Source organism: Typopeltis vanoorti, chromosome 26 (genome assembly GCF_054136105.1).
Source record: "Typopeltis vanoorti isolate ZY-2024b chromosome 26, IOZ_Tvanoo_1.0, whole genome shotgun sequence".
Lineage (NCBI taxonomy): Eukaryota > Metazoa > Arthropoda > Arachnida > Uropygi > Thelyphonidae > Typopeltis > Typopeltis vanoorti.
Window position 1 is genome coordinate 765,393 of NC_143574.1, and position 24,329 is coordinate 789,721.

Genomic DNA, 24,329 nt, shown 5'->3' on the forward strand with positions numbered 1-24,329 from the left:
ACGCAGTCATCTTCTGGTCCATAACTCCTAAAATATATATATGATTATCTGAAATAGTGTAAGTTCTTTGGGTGATTTTCTTGAATTGCTGGAGTAAAAAAACCTTGCTTGCACGTGCCAGAGATCAACATACTCGGGAACCAGTGGAAGAAAGGCTTAGAAAACGTTCCTCTAGCTGGCGACTAGAATCGAACTTAGAATGATCTTTCTTCGGACAGCCTAGCACTATGAATACAAATCCACATTGATTATAACTTAATTTATGGTTCAAATTATTTTATAAAATAATATAACAAGAAGCTAAAATTAAATTTACATATTTACGAATTTAGGGACACAAAACACACGTGTTGAAATGATTATTTTACTAATTATTAATAAAATAACACTTGAGGTTTCGACTCCTGTATTGAGGTCATCATCAAAAGGATACATGTGTATCCTTTTGATGCATGGGTCCCTAACCCAAGCTACATGCTCTTGTACTCAATAAAAGTAAATTAAATCTACGCTGTTAATTAATCTTTTTCTTAGCCTGACCTCTAGTGATAATTAAATTAAATAAAATAAAATTAAATTAAATTTAGTTTAAAAAAAATAATAAAATTAAATTAATTAATTTTAAAAAATTTAATAATTAATAAATAAATAAAAACTACAATAAACTCTGCTAAAGTCTTCATGTATTAAGATTCTTCTGGATTTGTATAGTTCAGATTGTTATACTACGATTTTCCTCAGGACTCGTACAGTTCAACTTGCTATTGAATGTTAAGGAAAAAAGACTTCACTAAGTCTTCTTGTAGTGGGATTTTTCTTTGGCTTGTTCTGGTTGCTATAAAGGTTGCAAATGGGTCCTCCACATCCTTGGAATGCTTAGACCATCACTTTAGTTCAGATTTGGGTTATGTTTGAGCATTTCGCATGCTTCTTTAAATTTCCTCTCGAACCAGGTTTTGGTGCGGTGTAGGGACTTGGTACTCTTCCAATCGATTCTGTGGTATGTTTGGAGTGCGTGGTCAGAAAGGCCAGTTTTTCCAAAATTGGGGTATTTAATGTGTCGTTTGTGTTCACCCTGTTTCCCCTGTGTACGGTAAGTTACATGTTCATTGCGTTTTGTAACCCCTTGGATGGGCTAGGTATGGAAGAGGATCTTTGGAAGAACGGAGTAGGTATCTTAATTTTGTCGGGGGTTTAAAGGTGGTTCTGATGTTGTATTTGTGTAGAGTTCTGTCTATTTTTTCAGAAATGTCTCTAACATATGTATAGCAATAGCATTCTTGAAATCTTTTTTGTTATTAGTGGTATCTCTGTGGAGGATCTTGTGAATAGTTTTTTTACGGTATCCATTTTTTTATAAATGTATGGTTGATGATCTTGTATTCCTGGTTTAGAGAGTGTTCATTTGAACAAATAGTTTGAGCTCTGTGTTTAAGGGTGCTTATGACGCCTATTTTTTTTTGTATTGGGTGGTGATAAGAATTTTTGTGTATGTACTAGCCTGTGTGTAGGTTTGCGGTAGACTGAGAAGGAGAAATTAAAAATTAAATGTTGAAAATTTAAAAAAAAAAACTTAAATTAAAATTCATATTATAAATACTCAGGTACATTCATTATTAAAATGAATATTGTCTCTAAGTAAATGATGGAAATAATATTGCCGCAGTTAATAATTTTTTACCATATTATGTCCATCGTTTTGACTGGTTATAACTGGTCTTATAACAAACAAATGTGGTCAGAATAATGTACTCAAACCTGTACTGTGCTCAATGTTGTATGTTTATGTGTACTCACTGTTATAATTGACTCCATTGTTTCTCTTAAAAATAGAACTATGGGGAATAAGTACCAAAATTATCTTACTTCTTCCGTAATAAACAGTAATTAATTATTTCATTTATAATTCAAATGCGCACAATCCTTTTTTCGTATAGGTTGCATCGTGCTAAAAGTACTTTATTGTCTCTTTAGGACACTCAGGGAAATATCATTCGATTTTATACATCTTCATTATGTTTGACCATTATAATCATAATTTCATTTAGCTTCCGTTCTCCGAAAACTGGTTTCTCCGAGACTACCTGAGATCGCCATCTTTTCTTGTTATCTTTAGTGGTAAATGGACATGTTCTGAAAGTTGGTGGCACATAAATTCATTTCCTCAGTTTTTTCTGTTCAGTAACGTTACAATTGGCTATAATTTTATTTTATTATTGCCATTGTAAATTTCTGTGGCGTGCTTCGCCAGTCAGTTGAATTTTTATAGAATGGAAGACATCTGAGTAAAGCTTTTAGTTGAACTGCTGAAAGCATTTCATAAATCGTGTGGTGCACCCGCGCGCGCGCGCGCACACACGCCACACACGCGATCATTGAAAAAGAAAAATCCAGAAGTTTTTCTATCTTCCTAATAATACTAATTGGAATTAAAAGAGGAATTAAATCACAGCTGCATTCGTAAAACGCAGTCTATCCCTAACATATTTTTCGCATAGCAAATATTCCTTCGTTCAAACATAAGATCTACTTATTAAATCAGGACAAAGTTTATAAAATGAATTCTTTTTATCAAACGAAAGGATATTAAAGATACATCATTATTTCAAAACAGTCTACTTGAAAGTTAATTAAAACTTTTAAAATTGAACTGCGAGCTTATGAGAACCTTTGGTATCGGAGTTGCTTAGCATGAGGCTATTTAAAAGTACGAATTCTTCCCGGTAGCTCGTCTGTTATAATAAATATTGATTTCTTTCTGTGCGTTCTTTGCTGAGGATGCTTTTAACTGTAAAATTTATTTTCTAAAGGAAGATAAATTAAACGTCTTAAGTACAATCGACGTACGTCGGTTATAAGCAGTTTTGAGTTGGCATAAAACGTTTAATTTTAAAATTGTTTTAGAAATTGCAATTTTCAGAACGTCCATATCGACTGCTTACATTTTAAATGTAGAAACGTTTGAATTGTTTCTTAGAATATTAGCAAGCTATCAGTAAGGCGGGAGTGTTGAACAGTCTGTCCTATGCATGCGCAACAGAAAAGACTTAAATAGAGGACAAAAACATCGATGTTTTTTGCCCAATTATTTTCTGTTTATTCATAACAAGAAGAGATTTAATATTTTTTCCAATTTACAAATGTTTTTGAACAACTCGTGTGTTTAGTTGGGAACATATTTTCAAATCGAAGGATGAGAGTCGTATATTTTATGATTAACAGTCTAATGACGTTAATCATTCATTGAAAATGGCGTTTGCTTCCATAGCGCTAGACTACACGAAGAAAGTCCGTTCTAAGTTCGATTATAGTCGCCGATTAAAGGATGTTTAAGCCTTTCATCGACAGGTTCCAATATAGTTGATCTCTGGCACCGCGAGTATGATTTTTCCATCCTAGAAATTCCGATTTTTCATCTTGTAAACCCAAGAAAATCGACTGTTGAACAAAGACGTTTTCAGATAAAAATATATACAGTTAGGATTGGATACAACGAGAGGGCGACAGTTGTCTGCCTTACTCTTCGCCCCTCGTTGGGCCAAATATTCTCTGTTTGGCTAAGTGTAGAGGCTAACTGCCAACTAGTATTCATAACTTAGGGCTAGATGGTCTCCCTTTGTGAAATAAAAGGCATTAGCGGATTTATTTATTTTTAAAAAAAAAATAGAAAATAAGTAGTTTCTAGATTAAATGTTTTTTACTTTCAGTGATTTATATTTATTGTTTTATTTTATTTATTTATTGTTCCTTTATTTTTATTTTATTTTACTTTTGAGTGTCTATCTAACTCTGCGGAAATGCTATTTCCCCGGAATTTTTCTTCCGGTACCACATTGCCAGAAGAAAGCCCATTGTAAGTTCCATTCTAGTTTTTGAATAGAGGAACTTTTTTTTTCTTTTTTTATTCAGTAGAATTGTTAGCAAAGGTAATCGGGAAACTCCTGGAAACTCAAGTTTTTTAACACCATCCAAGAAAATCGCTGTAGTGAAACTCACACTATTTCATACAATAACACATAGTGTTATGAACTACGATACGTAAACGTGCTCTCCTCCCCGTTTGTTTGTGAAATCACTGATAGCCTTGGGAGAGTTGTCAGTGACGATGTTTAAAAAGTTAGGGCTAATAGGCCTTTCTCCTTTTGAAGAATAAAAGGCGTTAGAGGATTTCTTTTTTATTTATTATTATTTTGTTGTTTCCCTAGGATCCATTTTACTGAAAAAAATGCATAGTTTGAAGAATTAAAGAAGAAAACAAATTCTTTCAGCGATCTGTCTTTAAATGAATTATTCCTTGCATCAAGCTCATGAGGACTTCAGTTAGGCGAAGGCACGAAATTTTCATAAACATATTTTGTTTATGACAAAACGTTGATAAATCCAGGTGGTAGAAGAGAAAACACGGAAATTCGCAAATGTGAAACATCGACTTAGGAAAATTGTGAAATTCGAAATGTCTTTGCATTAGACTAGGAGATTAATTAGACGAAACGCATTAAACAGTTCTTATTCACTATCTTAGAGCGAAAAAGCAGGTGCGTGGAATAAGGTAAGCACTGCTACACAGATACTAATTAGGAGCTATCAGTAAAGACGACACTAATTAATACTAGTGGGAATCCAACTATTTCCGCATCAATACTTACGGTTTCAGGTTACCTTACCTGCTACTCGTACACTTCCGGTGTTTGATTTTTCAAAAATAGTCGAATAATAATATGCCAGATTAATAATACATCTTCGGTTGTTCGTCCTTGATCGGTCGTTTAACCAGGTGTTTCCTTATGTGGCTCCGAAAAATTCTCTCAAATTACAATGAAATTAGAACGAAAATATTTTCGTATTCAAATACCAAACCACAAAAATATGGAACATCTAAGCATGTGGACAATAAGTGCATGATGGATATGCGAAATGTGTAACTTGTTTAAGTGCATGACATGCACAGTGTATTTGAGTGTTTAAGAAATATGTAAATGGCATTCGCATATAAGCCGACTGTGCTCCACTTCATTATAAAAGAAAGCACGTTATCAAGTAAATAAATAAATAAGGAAGGACTTACGTCTTGCACTTCGTCGAAGTGAAAGGCGAAAGAAGAAACAGTATATATATATATATATATATATATATATATATATATATATATGTAGAGTTTAATGTGAGATGTTAACATCCTATCAATTGGCGGCTTGTACATAAGCACTGAGATGCTGCAGCACCCCCAAGGATAAAACGAAAAAATTAAATTTTGTTTGTGTTTATAAATAATAACAATGCTTACAACATTATATAAATGCAGCACAGCATGTTAAAAGTTATAGCTTATGTTTCGACATTGATTGAATAGTTAATAATTGGAATTGTTTGATTAACGCTTTAGATTACGAAACAAATGCACTGCCATCTAACGCAGTGTCAGAATTATCGCGTTCGGCCAATTGCAGCTAGACTGGCCGATATTAGTTTGCACTTGTCACTGCACGTAACAAGTGAATCCGACATTACTCTCTGAGCAGTGTCGCTACAGATAAATCGTATGCTTACGCGCGTTATTTCTGTGAGATACGAAACTTTTATTATTGGTGTGTGCTCGTGGTGAGGGTGAAATATTTTTAATAAACAATTTTTAATATGTAGATTTATTTATTAATAAATTGGTTACTGATTAGGATTTTTTTTTTATTTTTTTTATTTTGTATATGCAGCACCCCCACTTAAAATTTTCACCGGCCGCCACTGCATCCTATGTCATCTAAACGTCTCAAAGAAACTTTAGGGAGAGATATTCCCACCAGATGTGCTCTCATCAAAAGAAGAATGCTAATTTTAAAAATTGCAGTAGTGTTGAAATTCTTCAAATAACATTGTTTAATAGTCATAAATCGTCGCATGACAAATTTATCAAACATTCAATTGATGCACCCTCGGATGTGCTTCATGCAGGTTTGTTATCGCTGGACAGTTTATTGTTGGCTACAACGATTTTATACCACTGGAAGTTTTAAACATCATCTCTGCTGAAGGAAGGAATTTCTAGGAAAACCCAAAGGTGATATTTCCAACGTCTAATAATCTACATCGCTGTTAAGTTTGATTGGAGTCATACACGAATTTTTTTCATTAGTAGCAACTATTATGTGCATTTGTCTGGTTTGTGAAAATAATTGACACAGTATCATGACTTCAGGGTCTCGTTACACAGCATCGCCTGGAATAGCCTGGAGAATACTCTCAATGGAATATGAACCCAAACCTTTCCAGTCTGGATATCTGCATAAATATCATCGTGTGTGTGTGTGTGTGTGTGTGTGTGTGTGTGTGTGTGTGTGTGTGTGTGTGTGTGTGTGTGTGTGTGTGTGTGTGTGTGTGTGTGTGTGTGTGTGTGTGTGTGCGTGCGTGCGTGCGTGCGTGCGCAAATCAAGCTTTGATGAATAAAAGGCTGGTTATATTCCACTAATTCGAGCCCTACCCAAGGGCCTATGAGTTGTGGAAATACTTTCTGCAAATGAATGCTGTGCCGAACAAAGCGGCCTTTTGCAGCTGCCCAATTTTTAATCTATCTAACTCGAATGCTTCTAGATGTTTTTTCAATGTTTTAAGGATGGCGCCTAAAGCAACTATTATTATGGGAACAACTTTCGTTTTCTTTTTCCAGATTCGTTCAGCTTCGACTTGCAAGTCGCGAGCGATACTTTGTAATTTTTTCATTTTCTCTGTCATCAATCCGACTATCTCTCCTAGTACTGATATTGCGATAAACTGAATATATATATATTATATATATATATATATATATATCTACCTACTCACTGATGAGTAGGTAGACCTAGAAATACCAAGTTTGTAGCAAATAGAACTTACATACCCTACTATGATACCTCAATAAAGGTTGAAACCGGTCTGGGTAGTGACCTTCTCTCATAATGTAGAACAGTAATACAGCTCCTAGGAGCTGGGTTTCACATTATGGGTAAATACCAAGAATAGTGATCAGAGCTTGCTCCACCCTTACTATGAGTTGCCTCAGTGTTGCACTACCAAATGGGTCAGATGTTGCACTATCCAGGTATTTGCTTACGCTTGGACTCGCCGAACTTTATATAGTTTCTATATTCGCCATGAAACTCTTTGAGTTACTTATTCGGTTATGAAACAATATGGGATGTAATATCCCTTAACTTAAATAAGTTCATGTTGCCGAATTGAAGCCTTTGGCTCTTCGTATAATTAATATTTCATCTTATATTTATTTTGAACTTTTTTGAACAAAATACGGCTAATAATATTTCATAATTCTATACTTATTTTTTCCTGTTTATGAATTATTATATGTTTCTTTTTCATAAAAAAATACACGAGAATGAATTACTGTATTTGTACACTAGCCGAGTTTGTCTCCCTTTCCAGAGATATTGCACATTAGGATAGTCAAGCTTCTAGCTTATCATGTAAAATCACCACTATTAATATATTAGTGTAGCGATCATGTATTCGGTGAAGTTTCTTTCTATTCTTATAGACAATCTAATGTCTAATCTAATCTACGGTCGTGTCTTAATGTAGGCACGTCTTTCTTTTCTGTATACGTTTCAGACTGCCATCTAGCGTTAAGAAATGGAAATTCACGAACAAAAGGTGAAGCAGCGTCTAGAACGTCTTTTGGGTGCAGATATCGAAGTAGATTATTTGGATTGTGACACAATGAAATTACTTCAAGAAAGACTACAAGAGGAATACAAGGTAAAATCAGAATCAGTTCGATAAGTAGCATATAAAGAATTTTCACTGTCTCCCCCAACCGGTATCCAATTTTTTTAACAAATGATAAGACAACAAAGATGCAAACTGCAGTATTTTGTTATTTTGTCATGATTAACGATAACTAAAATATCAAGCCATATAATTCATTGTTCTTAAATTTTGTATTTTCGTCTGACGTTTATTTCTAACTGTGTTTATATTTCAATTCATACTTCCGATATGAATTGGGTGGTTTCGCATCGAAAGATGTTTTTTATCTGACCCATGAAAGACTGTAAAGATATCAGTACTTTGGGCAAGCTGAACACAGTCTTTAAATAAAGATCGTGTTGTGGCTTCTTTAATAATTTGGCAGCGGAAATCCTCCTCTATGTAAGGAATGTAGTTTTTTTCCCCATTCTCTGGTTAGTCTAATCTCAAGGCTTCTTGAAGTCTGGCCGATATAATTTAAACCGCACGAGCAGGGTATGTTATAAACTCCTGCATATTTGAAGAAAGGATGGGTATCTTTTGGAGATCTTAATAGTTTCCTAATCGTTCCTGTAGGTTTAAAAGTCACTCTTATTCTAAGGGGTTTGAGGAGTCTTGCAACGTTATTAGAACCTGTCTCCACGTATGGAATGACGATTGTACTAATATACTGTATGTCGTCTCATTGTCTTTGTGGGGATCAGAGAAAAGTATCTTGTGGGCAAGTCTCCGAGGGTAGCCATTCATGGTGAGGTTGTTAGATATCGGTGATAATTCATCTTGCAGATCTTGTTGATCTGTTGTAATGCGAAAGGCTCGCTTTTTTTAGCATGTGTACAATGCTAAGTTTCTGAGAAATGTGGTGGGAGGAGCTAAAGTGCAAATAAGAATGGGAAAAAAGCTCCATTCCTTACATAGAGGAGGATTTCCGCTCCCGAATTATTAAGTAAGCCACAACAGTTGCCCGTTCTGTACAAAATCTTGTCAGGAACAAAGGATTAACAATATTTCTTCATGTTTAATTTTTTTTTTTAATTTTTACCATAATTTTGATATTTTATCCAAAAATGTGTATACTGTACTATCTCTCAGTTTTAAACATTTAAGTGTCTTCGATACGAGAAAGTAGTGGACTGGATTCAGAGGCGAGGAACTAATTGGTCTGTGGAATGCATCCTATAAGGAGAGATTGAGGATGTGTGGGGATTGTAGACGTTGGTTGATAGGCGAAAAAGATGGGATATGATAGAAACCGCTTAAGTTACTAAAACGGTTTTATAGGACTGATGTAGAAGAAATGCTTCAGTAATTGATATTTATTGAGCTGTTTCAGAGTTTGGGATGAAAGATGAACAGCAGGAGGAGGTTCGTGGATTAGTTAGCAGTTGAATTATAAACGGATATGGGTAGCTATTTATACGTTTATTTTATCATACATCCGGGAAGCTGGGGAAATGAGATGCTAGCTCTGCTGAACAATGCACAGATGGAGATATCTGCATAAATCACACATTTCAGAAATCAACCATCTGTGAAGCAGGCTGGAGAAAGTCTGTAAGAGAGCTGTCGTCAATTGGCCGAATTGACCTCTTTTGGACAGCATCGAGAATTTTTAGAGAGGTGTTTAGTGCACAACCCAAATGTGACAGCAGTATTCTATGGTTTGGAGGATTTAGAATTTGTGCAGAAATAGTCTATCTGAACAGATGAAAAGTGACAAAGGCAGTCAAGCGTTTTGGAGGTTGTGAATTCTGTAGAATTCATGTGTAAAGGTTAGAGTTACAAGTGCCGGTCCACGAGGAGAACCTGGTCTTGACTCTTATGAGAAGAAAAGGAAGAAGAAATAAGATGGAGATGGTGTGAATTTCCTTCCTTTTCTATTTTATTTTTTGGTTTGGTTTGTTTTGTTCCTACTCTAATTCCATTAAATATTCAATTTTATCTTTTATTTCAGTATAAAAGCGCAACATTTTATTTCATTTTTTTTTTCGTTTTATAGGATAATGTACGTAAAAAACTTGAATCTCGTAGAGATAAGCAACATCAAGCGGACAGATTACGTATGGCCCGAAAAGTGCAGAAAGAAGCTGCAGAGGAAGAAAAACTGGTAGAATTTTTATTATATATATATATATATATATATATATATATATATATATTATTTTTATTTAACTTGATAAAATATACTTTGGAAGATAGGCAACAAAAGACTATTTACATATATTATAAGAATATATATTACAGAGAAAAAAAAAATGATTTTCTTTTTAGATATACAGGGTGTTCGGGATAAATTTGACAGTTTCGTAAGGAAAAAGAAAATCTTCTTTGTATCTATTAAATTTAATGAATTGACAAAAAAACATTACAGGCAGAGTTAATTACAATACTATCAACAAGATTTACTCAAAATAACCACCATTAGCATCGATCACAGCTTCAATTCTGCTTCGGAACCTCGAACAAGCTGATGCTACAGTCTCCCTGGGAAGGGCCGCAAAAACTGTTTTAATTTTATCCATTAACTGGGCTTTTGTATTACTGGAAGTGCGATTGGTGTCTTTTTCAACTGCGCCCCATACAAAATAATCCATGGGGTTAAGGTCTGGGGAGTTTGGAGGCCAAACATTTGGACTGGTGAAGTCGTAGAAATTTGCAGACAACCACTTTTGACTTTTCCCAGAGGTGTGGCAAGGGGCCGAATCCTGCTGCCATACATACGGCCTACCATTGCCTACCCTTGTTATCCAGGGCTTGACTACAGTTAGCAACTCCACGAACAAAGCCCGAATTCCAATGCCAGGGTTCTTCAACACCTGTTCCTGCAGATTTGCGAGGAATTCTGCTGTACGAACGCAATCAGATCGTCTGCTAGGGATCTTTCTTCTTGCTACATCCTCGTAGTCACCATTGCAAGTCTCTAGTTCATGCCTGATTGTTTTTACTGTATTCAGGGAGCATTGGGCAGCAGTCGTAATATCCTTATTTTGATGGCGGGCACGAATCATCATGATACAAGTTATTCTCTTCCATGATTCAGGTGGGTTCCAGCTATCCATCCTTTCTGACATCTTGTATATGAATGAAGAAGGGTCCAAACTTTTAAATGAAGAGAAGTGTGTGTTAATACATGTAACTTACGGAAAAATATAATTAATTATAAATATGTCAAATTTATCCCGAACACCCTGTACAATAGAAAGGAGGCAAAAGATACATTAGTGGTAAACAGGATTTGTGTTTTTAGTAAAAATCAATGTTACAGTTCAGAATCACTTTTGGTTATTTTGTAGCTGAATTGTCTCGTCGTGGGCAATCCAGAAGAGGGTACCATTTGGATTCCACTCTTTTATGAATTTCGCTAATCAAGTTCCAGTGAAAACCTGCACATGTGGCCTTGTTCCAATTCATTGATGGATGAGTGCTGATTATTTTTTGTGTGCTTAAGTAAGAAACTGGAGATGACGGCCTTGCCGCAGAAGAGGAAAGTGCATATTCTGTGTCTGTTCTCTTCTGTATGGACTGAATTCCAGTAGTCTTCTTGGCTGTGTATTCTGGGCGTAGGTGATAATCGCTTTGTTTACAGGACAGGTTACATATATGTGTTCCAAGATACCTAAAACTTTGCAGAATAGACACTGATCCGATTTTCTAAGTTGAAATTTGAAGAGCTTGGTAGGAGCTGGCAAAATGTTATGCCATGGCCTCCATTGTATGTCGGAATCTGGTTTTGCACACATCCATTTATATGAACCACTGAAAACTGGGTGGCGTGTGCGGCTTTGTAGATGAGAGGGTTAAGGATGAATATACGAAGAGCGAAATTGGAGGCGCTGATACAAGGAAGTAGCATATTTTCTTGTAGTTGGAGGGAAGAATTTATCCCACCTTTCATCTTACATCCCTTCAGAGATGTAAGATGAAAGGTGGGATTCCCGCAGTTTCTAGAAGGAATATGGATTCCCTGAGGTATAGCAATATCTGCAAAGACTTTCATAATAGCAGCTTGCATCTGTTTATATTGCTTTTCATATTTTGGATTTTTCAGTGGTAGGCATGAATGTTTTCCACTTTAAGGTCTGGGTCAGGAGATCCTCTATGATTCTTATTCCTGCCCGATTCCATGTAGGGAAAAGAAAGGGCTGAACAGTTGTGAGACTTGTTATGTTTCTGTTCGAAAACAGTGATTCTGTAAGTATACAGCGACTCTATTGATTCTGTCAGTGTGTGATGAAGTTCTGTATTTTTCCGCAGCTGTAGAGCATCTTTGTAAAAATGAGGTAGTTTAGGAAAATGAGGTGCAGAATTGGCCATTCGGAGAATTGTGGAAATCTTCTGGTGTGTAAGTCTTCTGGTGGATGATTTCATGATGTAATCGAAGGTGGTTACATAAGTATGATTGGACTGAAGTGTCTTTAGTAGAAAGATTATCCTGGAGGATAATATCTTGTTTTCAAGGGAAATCAGGCCTTGACCTCCCTTATTGAGTAGCTTGCAGAGTTCAGAGTATGTTGTCCAGTTAGTATTGTTCCAGAGGAAACGTTTCGTTACCTTTTCAATGTGATGAAGAAAGAGTCTTCAGGTCGTCAGTACTTTGAAGGTATGCCATAGCACACTCGCAGCCATCTGGCTGATTGTTAGGACTCTTCCTCTAAGTGAAGACATTGAGCGAATGCAGTTCCATTTTCCTAGCACCTGTTTAAAACGGTTATGCAGCTGTGTCTAGTTCAGTGTGTCATATATTTTGGTGTTGCCGAAGTGTACACCTCGACAACACCAAAATATGTATTGTATGTTTTTCCTTCATTTGACCAGATACATTCAATCGGAGAATCCGTTCTAGCCTTCCATCTGCCTGTCCACATGCGAGTGGTTTTTGCAGAGTTTAATTTGGCCCCTGAGACTTGTGCATATAGTCTGTGTACTTCATCGGTTACTGTCACTTCTTCGTCATTACGAATTATAATGGTAACGTCATCGAAATATGCTGATAGGCGTATTTTTAGATGTGGTTCTGTTATGCTAGTTCGTTTGGAGATCATGGTGTCGTGTACTCTTTTTAAGAAAGGTTCTCTGGTAGTGTATATAATTGTCCAGAGAAAGGACATCCTTGCTTGATCCCTCAAGAGTATGACAAAGTGTGTGTAAGCTTGTTGTTGATTTTTAAATAGAAGAGTGCATCTGTGTATGGCAATTGGACTGTTTCAATGATAAGTGGACCATACCCGAATGCCTTTAGAACTCCATAAAGGTGCTCGTGCTCTGCTCTATCGAAAGTCTTCTCCTAATCAAGGCTGTCGAGTGCTAGGTTTTCATTTTGGCTCTTTGCGATGTAGATGAGATCACTTATTGAATAGAGGTTATCATGTATCGGTCTTCTTGGAGCAGAATAAGTTTGATGTCGGCCAATAATTTCAGGCAGTGTTGGCTTTAGTCGTTTTGAAATGACTTGGAAATGATTTTGCAATCTGTATTGATTAGTGAGACGCCAGTTTCGGATATCTACGTAGTGTCCCTTCTTTGGTACCAATTGTGCTACTGAAATTGTGACGGATTCTGGGTGCCCATTGAGGTAGGCTTCTTGCAATGTTTTAAGGAGAAGTGATCCAAGTTGATTCCAGAAGACTTGAAAAAAAACTCTGTTGTGAAAAAATCAATGCCGGGAGATTTGTTCTTTGATGATGATGTGCATGAAGTTTCCACTTCATCTAGAGTGATTGGTTTTCGAAGTGGTTCCGATCTTTTGCAGAGATTCTTTTTGTTTCTTTCAGTATTTGGTGAATGGCGTGAAGGGATGTTGCTGTAGAGTTGTATGCATTCTTGTAGTATTGTAGGATTTCGGAAGTGATTTTACTTGGATCTTCGTAATGCTGTCATCTTGAAGTCTAATAACAGAGATACAGTTTGTCGCCTGGTATTTCATTCCAAAGTGAAAAAATATTTTGTGAGTGCATATGAAAGATTTATTTGTGCATGCCGTAATCTAAGTAGGGCATCGGATACTTCTAAGTGTCTTTGAATGGCTTGGAGGGCTGTATGATATTCAGGGCTTTCTGCTGGGAGATTGGAGCTGCTCTTCGAGTTGGCGGATGCTAATGTTCTCCTGTTGATTTTTTTGGTGACATTAGATCTGCGTAAAGAATTTTATTCGTGATTTTAGGTGGGACCATTATGTTTTCATTTGTTCTGTATTCCTTTTCGAGTGAGTGATGTTAGTTATTAATGTCTGAGTGTTTATTATTAATCTATAATCTAAATATTTCAGGTTGAAGATCCAGTAGACACTTCCTGATTTTTATCTTTCCAAAGATAATGCAAGTTGCAGCTTGATGAGGCAATGATCTGAGATGTAGGAAGGAATGTGTGAGATATTTCTAGCTAGAGGAATAGTGTGTTTGGAAATGTAGATAAAGAGAGAGAGAGCATTAATATTAAAGAATGCATTCTAATACCAGTTTTTTAATAACAGAAGCAGAAAGTTCTGTAGAATCGGTGATCACCCAAACAGTTCTTTATTTTGTTCACTCACCAGTTTTAATGAGTCGAATGTTTCTTAGTTTTGAGTTTTTTCACATAAACATTTTCGTTATAATAATGTATTTTACAAATAAATTATGCTGTTTAGAATTATTAGGTGTATATTTTCCCTTTTCCTAATGCCCGTAATATATTACAGGAACCTAAAGAGGGACCTCAAGTTCTTCAGAAACCTGAAGAGGGACCTCAGGTTCTTCAGGAACCTGAAGAGGGACCTCAAGTTCTTCAGAAACCTGAAGAGAGACCTCAAGTTCTGCATGAACCTAAAGAGGGACGTCAAGTTCTGCAGGAACCTGAAAAGGGAATTGAAGTTCTTGAGGTAATTATGCCTGTTCTATTTATCAATTTCAGTTTGAGTCCTTTTTATTAAAGTTTTCGTCATACATGGATGTGTAAAATGTGTTTTTTAACTCTAGTCCATGAACACAGTTTCCATTATAAACATGTCAGAGAAAAAATCTTTCTTTGGCCGCATTTAATTAGAGAGAGGTGTTAATTTTTAGAGAGGTGTTTAGTGCACTACCCCAAATGTGACAGCAGTATTCTATGGTTTGGATGATTTGGGATTTGTGCAGAAATTGTATATCTGAACAGATGGAAAGTGATAAAGGTTGTCAAGTGTTTTGCAGGCTGAGTTCTGAAGTCATGTGTTTGTGCCAAAAAAGGTTAGAGTTCAGTGCCACTGCACAAATAGAGACCTGGTCTTCGCTGCTGGCATGTTATCAGAAGAAACGGAAGAAGTACTACGATCTTTGTGCGAGAAAAAAAGACATTTTTGTGAATCGGAAGCATTGAAGGTGACTAAGTTGTCACATGCAATCAAGGATGATATGGTGATAGTGTTTAAATCCTCCAAACTATAGAATACTGCTGTACCATTTCGGGTGGTGCACTAAACACCTCTCTAAAAATTAACACCTCACTCTAATTAAATGCTGGCAAATTTCTTATTGCAGCTTTTACACTTTTGAGAAAACGAGTCTTTGATGACTGAGACATCCATGCTACGGATGTCTCAGTCATCAAACTCTTAGTTTATCCACAACAAGTTTCGCTGAATTGGTCATTGGTGTGTCAAATACGCATCTTCCGAAATATTTATTCTCGGAACTGAAAGAGAACCAAAGAACAAGAGAGAAATCAAAAATAATCTTAAAGTATAACTTGAAGGTGAAGAGCAGTGCCTCACCCAGGGAGGGGTCCTGGCCCTCCTCCAAAAGAAAAAGGAGAAAACACTAGAAAAATTACCAAAAATATTTTCCTAATTAAAATTCATTTTTTATTTATATAAATAATTATATAAATTAATTAATTATAATTAAATTAATTATAATATTAATATTAATATTTATATTATAAATAAAATCAATTTTTTTTAAATTATGTTGTGTCGTGTCTTCTATTTCTATACTACTTATGAATTAGCGATCACTGTACATGCTCAGTCATTGGTCGTATGCGATGTGTAGTGTGCATTCTCAAATCGTCTACTAAACTCTGCCCACCCCCTCCCCCGAAGAATAAATCCTGAGTGCTCGGCCCCTTCCAAGATTAAATCCTAAGCGCGCCACTGGTGAAGAGTATAACATCGACATAAACGATTTGGAAACTCTCATTCTATTTTGAAACTGCATGATGCGCCACCTATAATGAAAATAAAATAAAACCAATAATAATTGGTTTTATTTTATTTTCATTATATGTAGAAGGATTTTATAATAGCAGCTTGCTATGATACCTAGACAGATAGATAGAACATTTGCATTCTAATACAATTTATTTAATAACAGAGGCTGAAAGTTCTGTAAAATCGGCAATCACCCAAATAGGTCTTTGTTTTGTTCACTCACCAGTTTTTAAAGATTCGAATGTTCCTCAGTTTGGAGTTTTTTCACATAAACATTTTGGTTATAATAATGTATTTTGTAAATAAATTTTGCCATCTAGAATTAGTAGATGTTGTATAGAATGTATATGTGTATAGAACGTTGTATATGAATGTATTCTCTTTTCCTAACGCCCGTAATATATTGCAGAAACCTGAAGAGGAAACTGACTTTCTTGAGGTAATTATGCCTGCTTTATTAATCAGTTTCAGTTTGAGTATTTTTATTAAGGTTTTCGTCATACATGGATATGTAAAATGTTGTTTTTTTTAGTGTAGTCAATGAACACATTTCCTAGAAAATTGTTACCCAAACATTCGTTTGCAGGAGATGTGCCAAATGAAGAAATGTTACAAACTTTTGTTGATCTGGTTTCAAAATGTTCTGCCTCATTAGTTAGGGATTGTTTCGAAATACGGCCGAAGCAGCTGAGGCTGCGAGATTAAAGTATGTCGTGTTATTTGAACGATAGATGGAACTGTCAACCTGTTCTTGAAAGCTCTGATTTGTTCCTCCGTTTATGACCACACAGAACCTCTTTAGCAGCTGTGAATGAATCAATTTCCATTGAGTTCAGTACCTCTTTGTCTTGGCTGTGCTCACGTCTTATCCATGGCGACAGTTCTATAGGAAGAATACATCGTTCATTTCAAAGTATTGCATAAGGTGGCCAGAGATTACACCAGTTGAAAGACATAATGTACGGTTTTAGCTACTTTGTTCGTAATTCTGACTGTGCACAAAAAGAATCAGTTTGTGGTCTTGAGATGAATCCCGTGGTTAAAGACATCACTGAAACTTGACTTCTTTTAAGGTCCTCATACTAAATTGTATTCATGACTAAGTATGTCTTGTTACCTTGCAAAGTCATCTGTTTTTATTTACCATAAATTTAAAACAACGCGGAAAATGCTGTCAACAGATGATTTGTTCGCATTCTTCACTGATGATGAATATCCCACCCTTATTTTCGTGCGATCCTCGTTGTTCCATTTGTGTGCACGGCAGTGGCCCACAAAAATTTTAAGTGGGGTGCTGCATATACAAAATTTAAAAAAAATAAATTCTTTTTTTATTAATCAGTAACCAATTTATTAATAAATAAATTTACATATTAAAAAATTGCTTTATTAAAAATATTTCACCACGAACAAACACCAATAATAAAAGTTTCGTATCTCACAGAAATAACGCGCGTAAGCATACGATTTATCTGTAAGCGACACTGCCCAAGCGAGCAGTGTCTGAATCACTTGTAACGTGCAATCATAAGCGCAAACGATTATCGACGAGTTTAGCTGCAATTGGCCTAACGTGATAATTCTGACACTGCGTTAGATGGCAGTGCATTTGTTTCGTAATCTAAAGCGTTAATCGATCAATTCCAATTATTAACTATTCAATCAATGTCAAAACATAAGCTGTAACCTTTAACATGTTGTATTGCATTTATATAATGTTGTAAGCATTGTTATTATTTATAAACACAAATAAAATCTATTTTTTTCCCTGGGGATGCTGCAGTGTCGTAGTGCTTATGTACGAACCGCCATTGGTGCACGATGTACATTTTGTCACATTCATCAGTCCTAGAGGACGCTTTCGACATTTTCTAGTGAATATCAATGGAACTATAGCCTCTCAAATGCAATTAATAATAATAGTAAGTTACTCGTAGAAATATGACGTCACATCTGTATTAAGCATATGTCGACTTGTTGTATTTATGTGTACTGTGCAGTGCTGCCATCTCACGAACGGCAAATGGAACACGAATTTCATGTTATCAACTAGTACGATCCGCATCCTTTAATAAAGTAATAAAAATAAACTTTATAACATGAATGGATCTCGTATTTTAATTATCTATCACCTCTCAAGGCACTTTATTTTGTTATGTATTATAATAAAATGAATAAAAGCGGTGTAAAAACTATTTTTCCATTTCTTCCCTTTGCGGATCTCACTTTAATGTTCGTCGCACTGTTCCAGTTGTGTGTGCAGAGTGATTTTTACTAATAGTTAATTTTTTTCTTAGGAAGGTCAGCTAGAAGAAGCCGAAATAGCACAGGAGGTAAGCGACATTTTTTCTTCTACTGGTTAATAGACACTTAGTCAATTATTTTGATAATAATAAGCAGTAATCGCACTTGAATGACATTCCCTAACAAAGTGGTCACTCAGTAGCTCAACTATTTTATCTGCCTCTGTCACCACGTGATATCATCATTCATTAAGGTTAATCTTCCATGGTTATTCTTCCTCTTACTTGCCACATAACGAAAGAACTCTTTGAAATTTCCTTTGCCCTGCTCGGCTAGATTCTTTTCCTTCACAACATTTCTACTTCTTCAACTCATCCATCTAACTCCTACCTGATTAACCCTCCTTATCTTAGGTATGCCGGCCTGGTTGGCCGAGTGGTTGGCGTATCAGCTCTCTAGGCTGCGGGTTCGAATCCCGCGTATACATGAATGTTTGTGATTGTCTTCCACCTTCATACATTCATTCACCCAAGTATAGATACACTCCCCCAATATGGACTGAGTCACCATGGGAGTAGTAGACCCAAAACCTACCACAACGGGAGAGGCCTTCACCCTGCATTAATATTAACTGATTATTAAGAATAATTATAGATGCATTATAATATAGTTGGACATCTTATTAAAATGCTATTCAGTTCCCTTAACGTATGCGTTTTGCATATGCTTCGTTTTACGGATTCATCATTTGTGAAATTTTCCCCACGAAGCCAAAAATCTCACATGTATTATTATTCTTGTGATGTATATAAGCTTTCTAGTTCAAGCTAACAATCAGCTTTTCATACCTTTAGAATGTACAATTTCTTTCTATTTGATAGGCGTATAAGGCTTTTGAAGAACCACGTAAAGATGCAATGGAACAACCACCTACACAGGCAGAAGAGGCGTATAAGGCTCTTGAAGGACCACCTGAAGATGCAGGGCAACCACCTACACAGGCAGAAGAGGCGTATAAGGTTCTTGAAGAACCACCTGAAGATGCAAAGCAACCACCTACACAGGCTGAAGAGGAGTATAAAGCTCTTGAAGAACCACCTGAAGAAATTCCTGAAACGGTATGAGAAATATTAATTGGTCAAAAGCAGAATAATAGTTAATCTACTGAGCGTAGAGAAATTTATGTCTTTTTTAACCTTCATGAAGATGATAGAGAAATTTCTAATTTTTTTGGAAAACATTAACAAAAGCTTCATCTAACACTGTACCGTTTTGTAGTAATGAAAACGATCATAGTATTCTTACTTGCCATGTTCACTTATAACTTCTTGTTGTTATTATTATTATTATTCTGAATTCATTAGCAAGAATAATAAATTACAATTCGCTACACAGTATGGCAAATTATCCCAACATTTTTAAATGATTAATCTTTAAAGTAATACATTTGTTATTACATTTTAAGTTTAGACGCCATCTGAGACCTATCAAAAGATAATTTTGCTCTGCCTAGAATGTCCTCTGTCAATCGCCTATATGCTCATTAAGTTTATCCATTAGCAGACAAATTAATTTTTTTAAAAATGCATAATTTAAAAACTCATAGTTCACTGCATGGTTATTATCCGAGTGAATACTTTATACTACTTCTGCTGCGTTTTTTAAATCTAGGGACGATTTAATAGTAACATTTTACGTCTATATTTTTACATTAAAGTTAATTAGAGAATACATACCGTAGATGTACAGTAGACGTGGTGTACAGCTCCACACACGCATACACGCAAACACAAAGTCCTTTGTCAACTTTGAGATGTATGTGAGAATATGTTTTCTAGAGAAGAACATTCGATTGTGTGCATATCTGAAAATATGCATATCTGAATCCACCTTCCAATAAAACATTCTTCTTATTTCGATGTTATATTACACCCTACTGTAGCACATTTATGCAAAAATAAATCCTTTTAAAAAAATTGCCGCTTGAGTTCCTTGTACTTCCTTAATTGGGAGAGGAATGTTTTTTCTTTTATGATGTCTCTGTTGAGTTCGTGGGATCGACCCGTACGATAGACTGTCTAACGTTTTGACCTTGTGAAGTAAACATTCACAGTGGTTAAATTTATGAAATCGGCCCGTCCTCTTGCTTCGAAAAAGTTATTGAACTACTAAAAGCGTTAATGCCGTTATAATATGTATATATATAATAATAATAATATCGGCAGTATTTTACTGTCTTCTTCCTCCTTTACCATTCCTATCTTAACCATATCTTAGCCATTCTTATCCGACTGTTCCTAAATTCTCTTAGGATCTTACGCAACATGAGAAACAATCGTTTTCCAGATTTAGTTGAAACGTTGCACAACGCAGCCTGTACAAGTATCTCCAGAGAAATCCACTTGCCTTTACAAAACTGCTTTAATTTAGTCGGATTGCGATGAAATTCTCAGGAGGACTGAAACAACTTAACAAATAATTTTACAAGGTCGAAATCGGTTGAACAATGCGACCTTACGGCTGTCTGTGACGGAAGCCATCCCGCCCCCCCCCTTCTTCAAACCCCTTTCGGTTTTTGTTTGATTCGACTGAAATTCACAGGGGAACATAAACAATCCAAGGAACATTATATTCCTAAATTCAGTGGAAATTTGTCGAAGGATACAACTGGTTGGGACATTTGCGTACATATAGAAGACTTTCGGAGTGTTTTTCGTAATTTTTGAACTATTCTAGTTTCTAGTTCTTTTATATTAATTGGATTTAGCGCTTGGCGCGCTGCATCCTCTAGAATACTTTTGCCGAATAAAATTAGCTGATCGATAATGTTCCACTGGAGTCAGATGGCACGTTGAATGTTTGCCCTTAATGATTCTCGTAACAAGACATGCTACAGATTAAGAACCACGCGCGATTCTTGATAACTAGGGAATGATATTAACATAAAATTATAATCTAATATAAGCAATAAATAAGCATCTATGATTTGTAATGATAATCCTTTTCCTCTTTAAAATCAAAGTTATTCTTGGTAATCCGATTGCATCTATCAATTGGATGTGTTTTTCTGGCCTGGTTGCCTCTTGTGAAGGTTTAAAAAGCCAAATTTCTGGGGGGGGGGGGATCTTATTGGGTCCATTTAAGAGCGGCCAATTCACCTTCAGTTGAAAAGCCCTTATAAAGGATTCTTTCTCGTCCTAAATGGGATTCGAATTTAGGTTTTTCAAACCAAAGAGCATCGTCGTTATTGAAAGACCTACGGAGGCTAGATGGAATATGCGAAGCTTCTGGAGAGAGAGAGAAGAAGAAGAAGAAGAAAACGGTTTTTACTGTGCTGAGCTGTTTCATTAATTGGGCTTAACGAGTCAGATTTTGTCTTGTGCACCGTTTGAATAGCGCCTTCGAATAAAGTGCCAAATCAATGAACTTAAAACGACAACAGGCAGTAGAATTTGGGTGAGAGTAATCAGTGATCATTTCAAACGTAGAAAATTGTATTATGCTTTCCGAATGATCCATTACATTTTTTATTACTCTAGGAACCAGAAATACATCTAGAGCTGGATCTGTCTATGTTTCAGAAATACGTATCTCCGAAGGTGCAACAGATGGAACAAGAAGAGGTGAGTCTGCATTGCTTAATCAGTATAATCATTTGAACATTTATAAAATTAGGATTTAAAACATATATTCGGTACATAAATATTTGAAACAAGTATGCGTACTTTTTGATATTTCTTTATATAATAGTAGCCTGTGTAGCTCAGTGGATGTGGCGTTTGCACACCACCGCGCTTGGCCGCACGAAGGAAGACTTCATTTCGAGTCTAGTCGGCGACTAAAGGAAATTTTTCTAAGCCTTTTTTCGACCGGTTCCCGAGTTAGTCGATCTCTGGCACGGGCAAGCAGGTTTTTCCTCCCGGAAACTCGGGTTTTTCGTCCTGTAAACTCAAGAAAATCGACCGTAGAACCCACATTATTTCAGACATTAAATATATTGTGTTAGGGTTAGGGACCACGAGATGGCGGCACATTTGAGCCGTCTCTCTTCACTGCGTACCGCTTAATTAGTGATAGCTTTGGGCCATCTGTCTCTGATTGGGTACCAGTGGAGATTGAACTGCCCGCTCAGTTTCCAAAGTTAGATAGGGCTAAATGGCCTCGCCTACTCCCGTATACGGGAATAAAAAGGCGTTAGCTGATTTTTTTTTCTTTTTTTTTTTCTTTATATAATATAGTACAATATATCGTCAAGCTATGGAAAATATTTTTGGCTAGCTAACAGGATGCGAAATCAGTGGTGAATTTTTTCCTGAATGAATTATTCACCGTATTAGCGCAAGAAATAAAAAAAATACCTCAGAGTTATACGGTTCATTTTAATTAGTTAAGTGAGCGCAAATGTGTGTTTGTTCTAATGCAGTGCTTCCCAAATTTTCAGTACCCATGTGTCCCTTTTAAAATTTTAGTAGCACTCACGTACCCCCACCTCTCAGGCAAGAGCAGTTTGGGAGAAGTTATAATATTTCATTCAGACACGAATAATTATAAAAGTGTTTGTTTTTTAACATTTGCGTTATAATAAATTACAAACATGTGAAGCATTTTTAATTATTAAATGCGTTTTTAGTAATACGAATTCAGTATGCCTACAGTAGAAACAAAAAATATCCGCTGACGCCTTTCATTTCCTTATAGGGAGCAGGCAAGGCCTATCTAACTTTTGGAGACTGAGGTGGAAGTTCAGTCTTCACCCGTAGCCAATCAGAGATAGCTGGACCAACACTATAACTAATTATAAACGACATTCAATGAGGGGACGACTGAGAAGTGCCGCCATCTCTTGGTTCTTTATACTATATTTATTATCGGAAATAGTATGGTTTCTATGGTCGATTTTCTTGAGTTTAAGGGACGAAAAAATCCAAGTTTCTGGAAGAAAAAACCGCTTGTCTATACTAGAGATAGAACAATAATCGAACATAGGTCATTTTTCGGGCATCCTAGCGCTATGGAGTGCAAATGACATTTCCACTGGTGTTACAAATTATGAAATTCAAATTTTCAAAATAAAAAAAATTAATGACATGAAGGGGAGAGTTTAACCTCGTGATTCGAACTATTTGAATTTAGACTTTTAATGCAAACAGTACAAAAAACATCTGTACGGGATTGTGCGTAAACCAGCCGCGACCCTAACGGAGGTCATTCCATAAATGCCAAGCCAGGGGACATATTTTATCTTAAATATCCTTCAGATTTTTTAGTTATTGAAAAATTGCACAATAGACCTAAACTTATCTGTGACAATATTGTGACAAAATATAAAAGTTTAAAAAAAATATCTAAATAAAATAAAAAAATGTCTCCTCAGGTACCCGCTAAGACTTTTCTCAAACACTTGGTAAACGTTCGACGATCTTGTTTGCACGAAAAAGTATTTTTTGTTCCAAATCATCTCCACTCCCAAGAGACAATATATTTATCTGTAAATATTTGAATGTCCTTTAAATCTTTAGAAAGAAGCTTAAAGAAAGGAAAACTGCATTCCGGTAATTATTTGAAATCCGGTTGATTCAAAAGACTTTGGAAGCTTCACTATAGGAATCAATAATAATTGCTACGCCCTCAAATGAGAGTCAGGAAGAAAAGAGAAAATTTCATTTTTATTTAACCGATCAAAGACAACCAAACGATGCTTTCACCATGTGCTTGTTGTAATAGACCTGTGTGATATGGTTATGTGAATTTCTGTTCCTAAAAGAGAGAGGACAGTTTTGCCAAAGTACAACTGAAAATGGTTGTTATCCAGAGACTTCTAAACTAGCCACGTCTTGCTTGGAAGATCTCGAAACTGTGTGTTTCAAACATATCGTGGAAGAGTTCATTTACACCAAATTGTTGTGAAAGATAATTTTTCGGGATGAGTCTGAAAGGACCAAATACAAAAAATTTGGTTCCCGCTCAAACAGGAGTCAAGCCTTTTCGACCCTGTCTGGGATCGCTGAAGACAACATCATCCCTTCCATGCTTGTATTCATATGATGATCAATCATAGATCAATCATATGATTATGATTAACAATATGATGATCAACAATATGATGATCAATCATAGATCAATCATTAGAATCATTTTCCTCCAACTCCTGCATAAATAACGAGTCCGTATCAAGAGGAGCTTCCCA

The 24,329-nt window shown here is 35.9% G+C and overlaps 1 protein-coding gene across 2 annotated transcripts in view; it reads right to left on the bottom strand.

Annotated features, from left to right (window-relative positions):
• The window catches only part of LOC150092260 (uncharacterized), a 73,096-nt gene that overhangs the window by 29,172 nt on the left and 19,595 nt on the right, over positions 1-24,329 (bottom strand). Inside the window, exon 2 of one of the 2 annotated variants that reach the window (XM_090415086.1) lies at positions 19,077-19,252. In XM_090415086.1, coding sequence (XP_090271212.1) covers positions 19,077-19,252 — 176 coding nt within the window. Of the gene's footprint in view, positions 1-18,990; positions 19,253-24,329 lie in introns of both variants that reach the window. The other variant, XM_090415085.1, reaches the window with a different exon arrangement.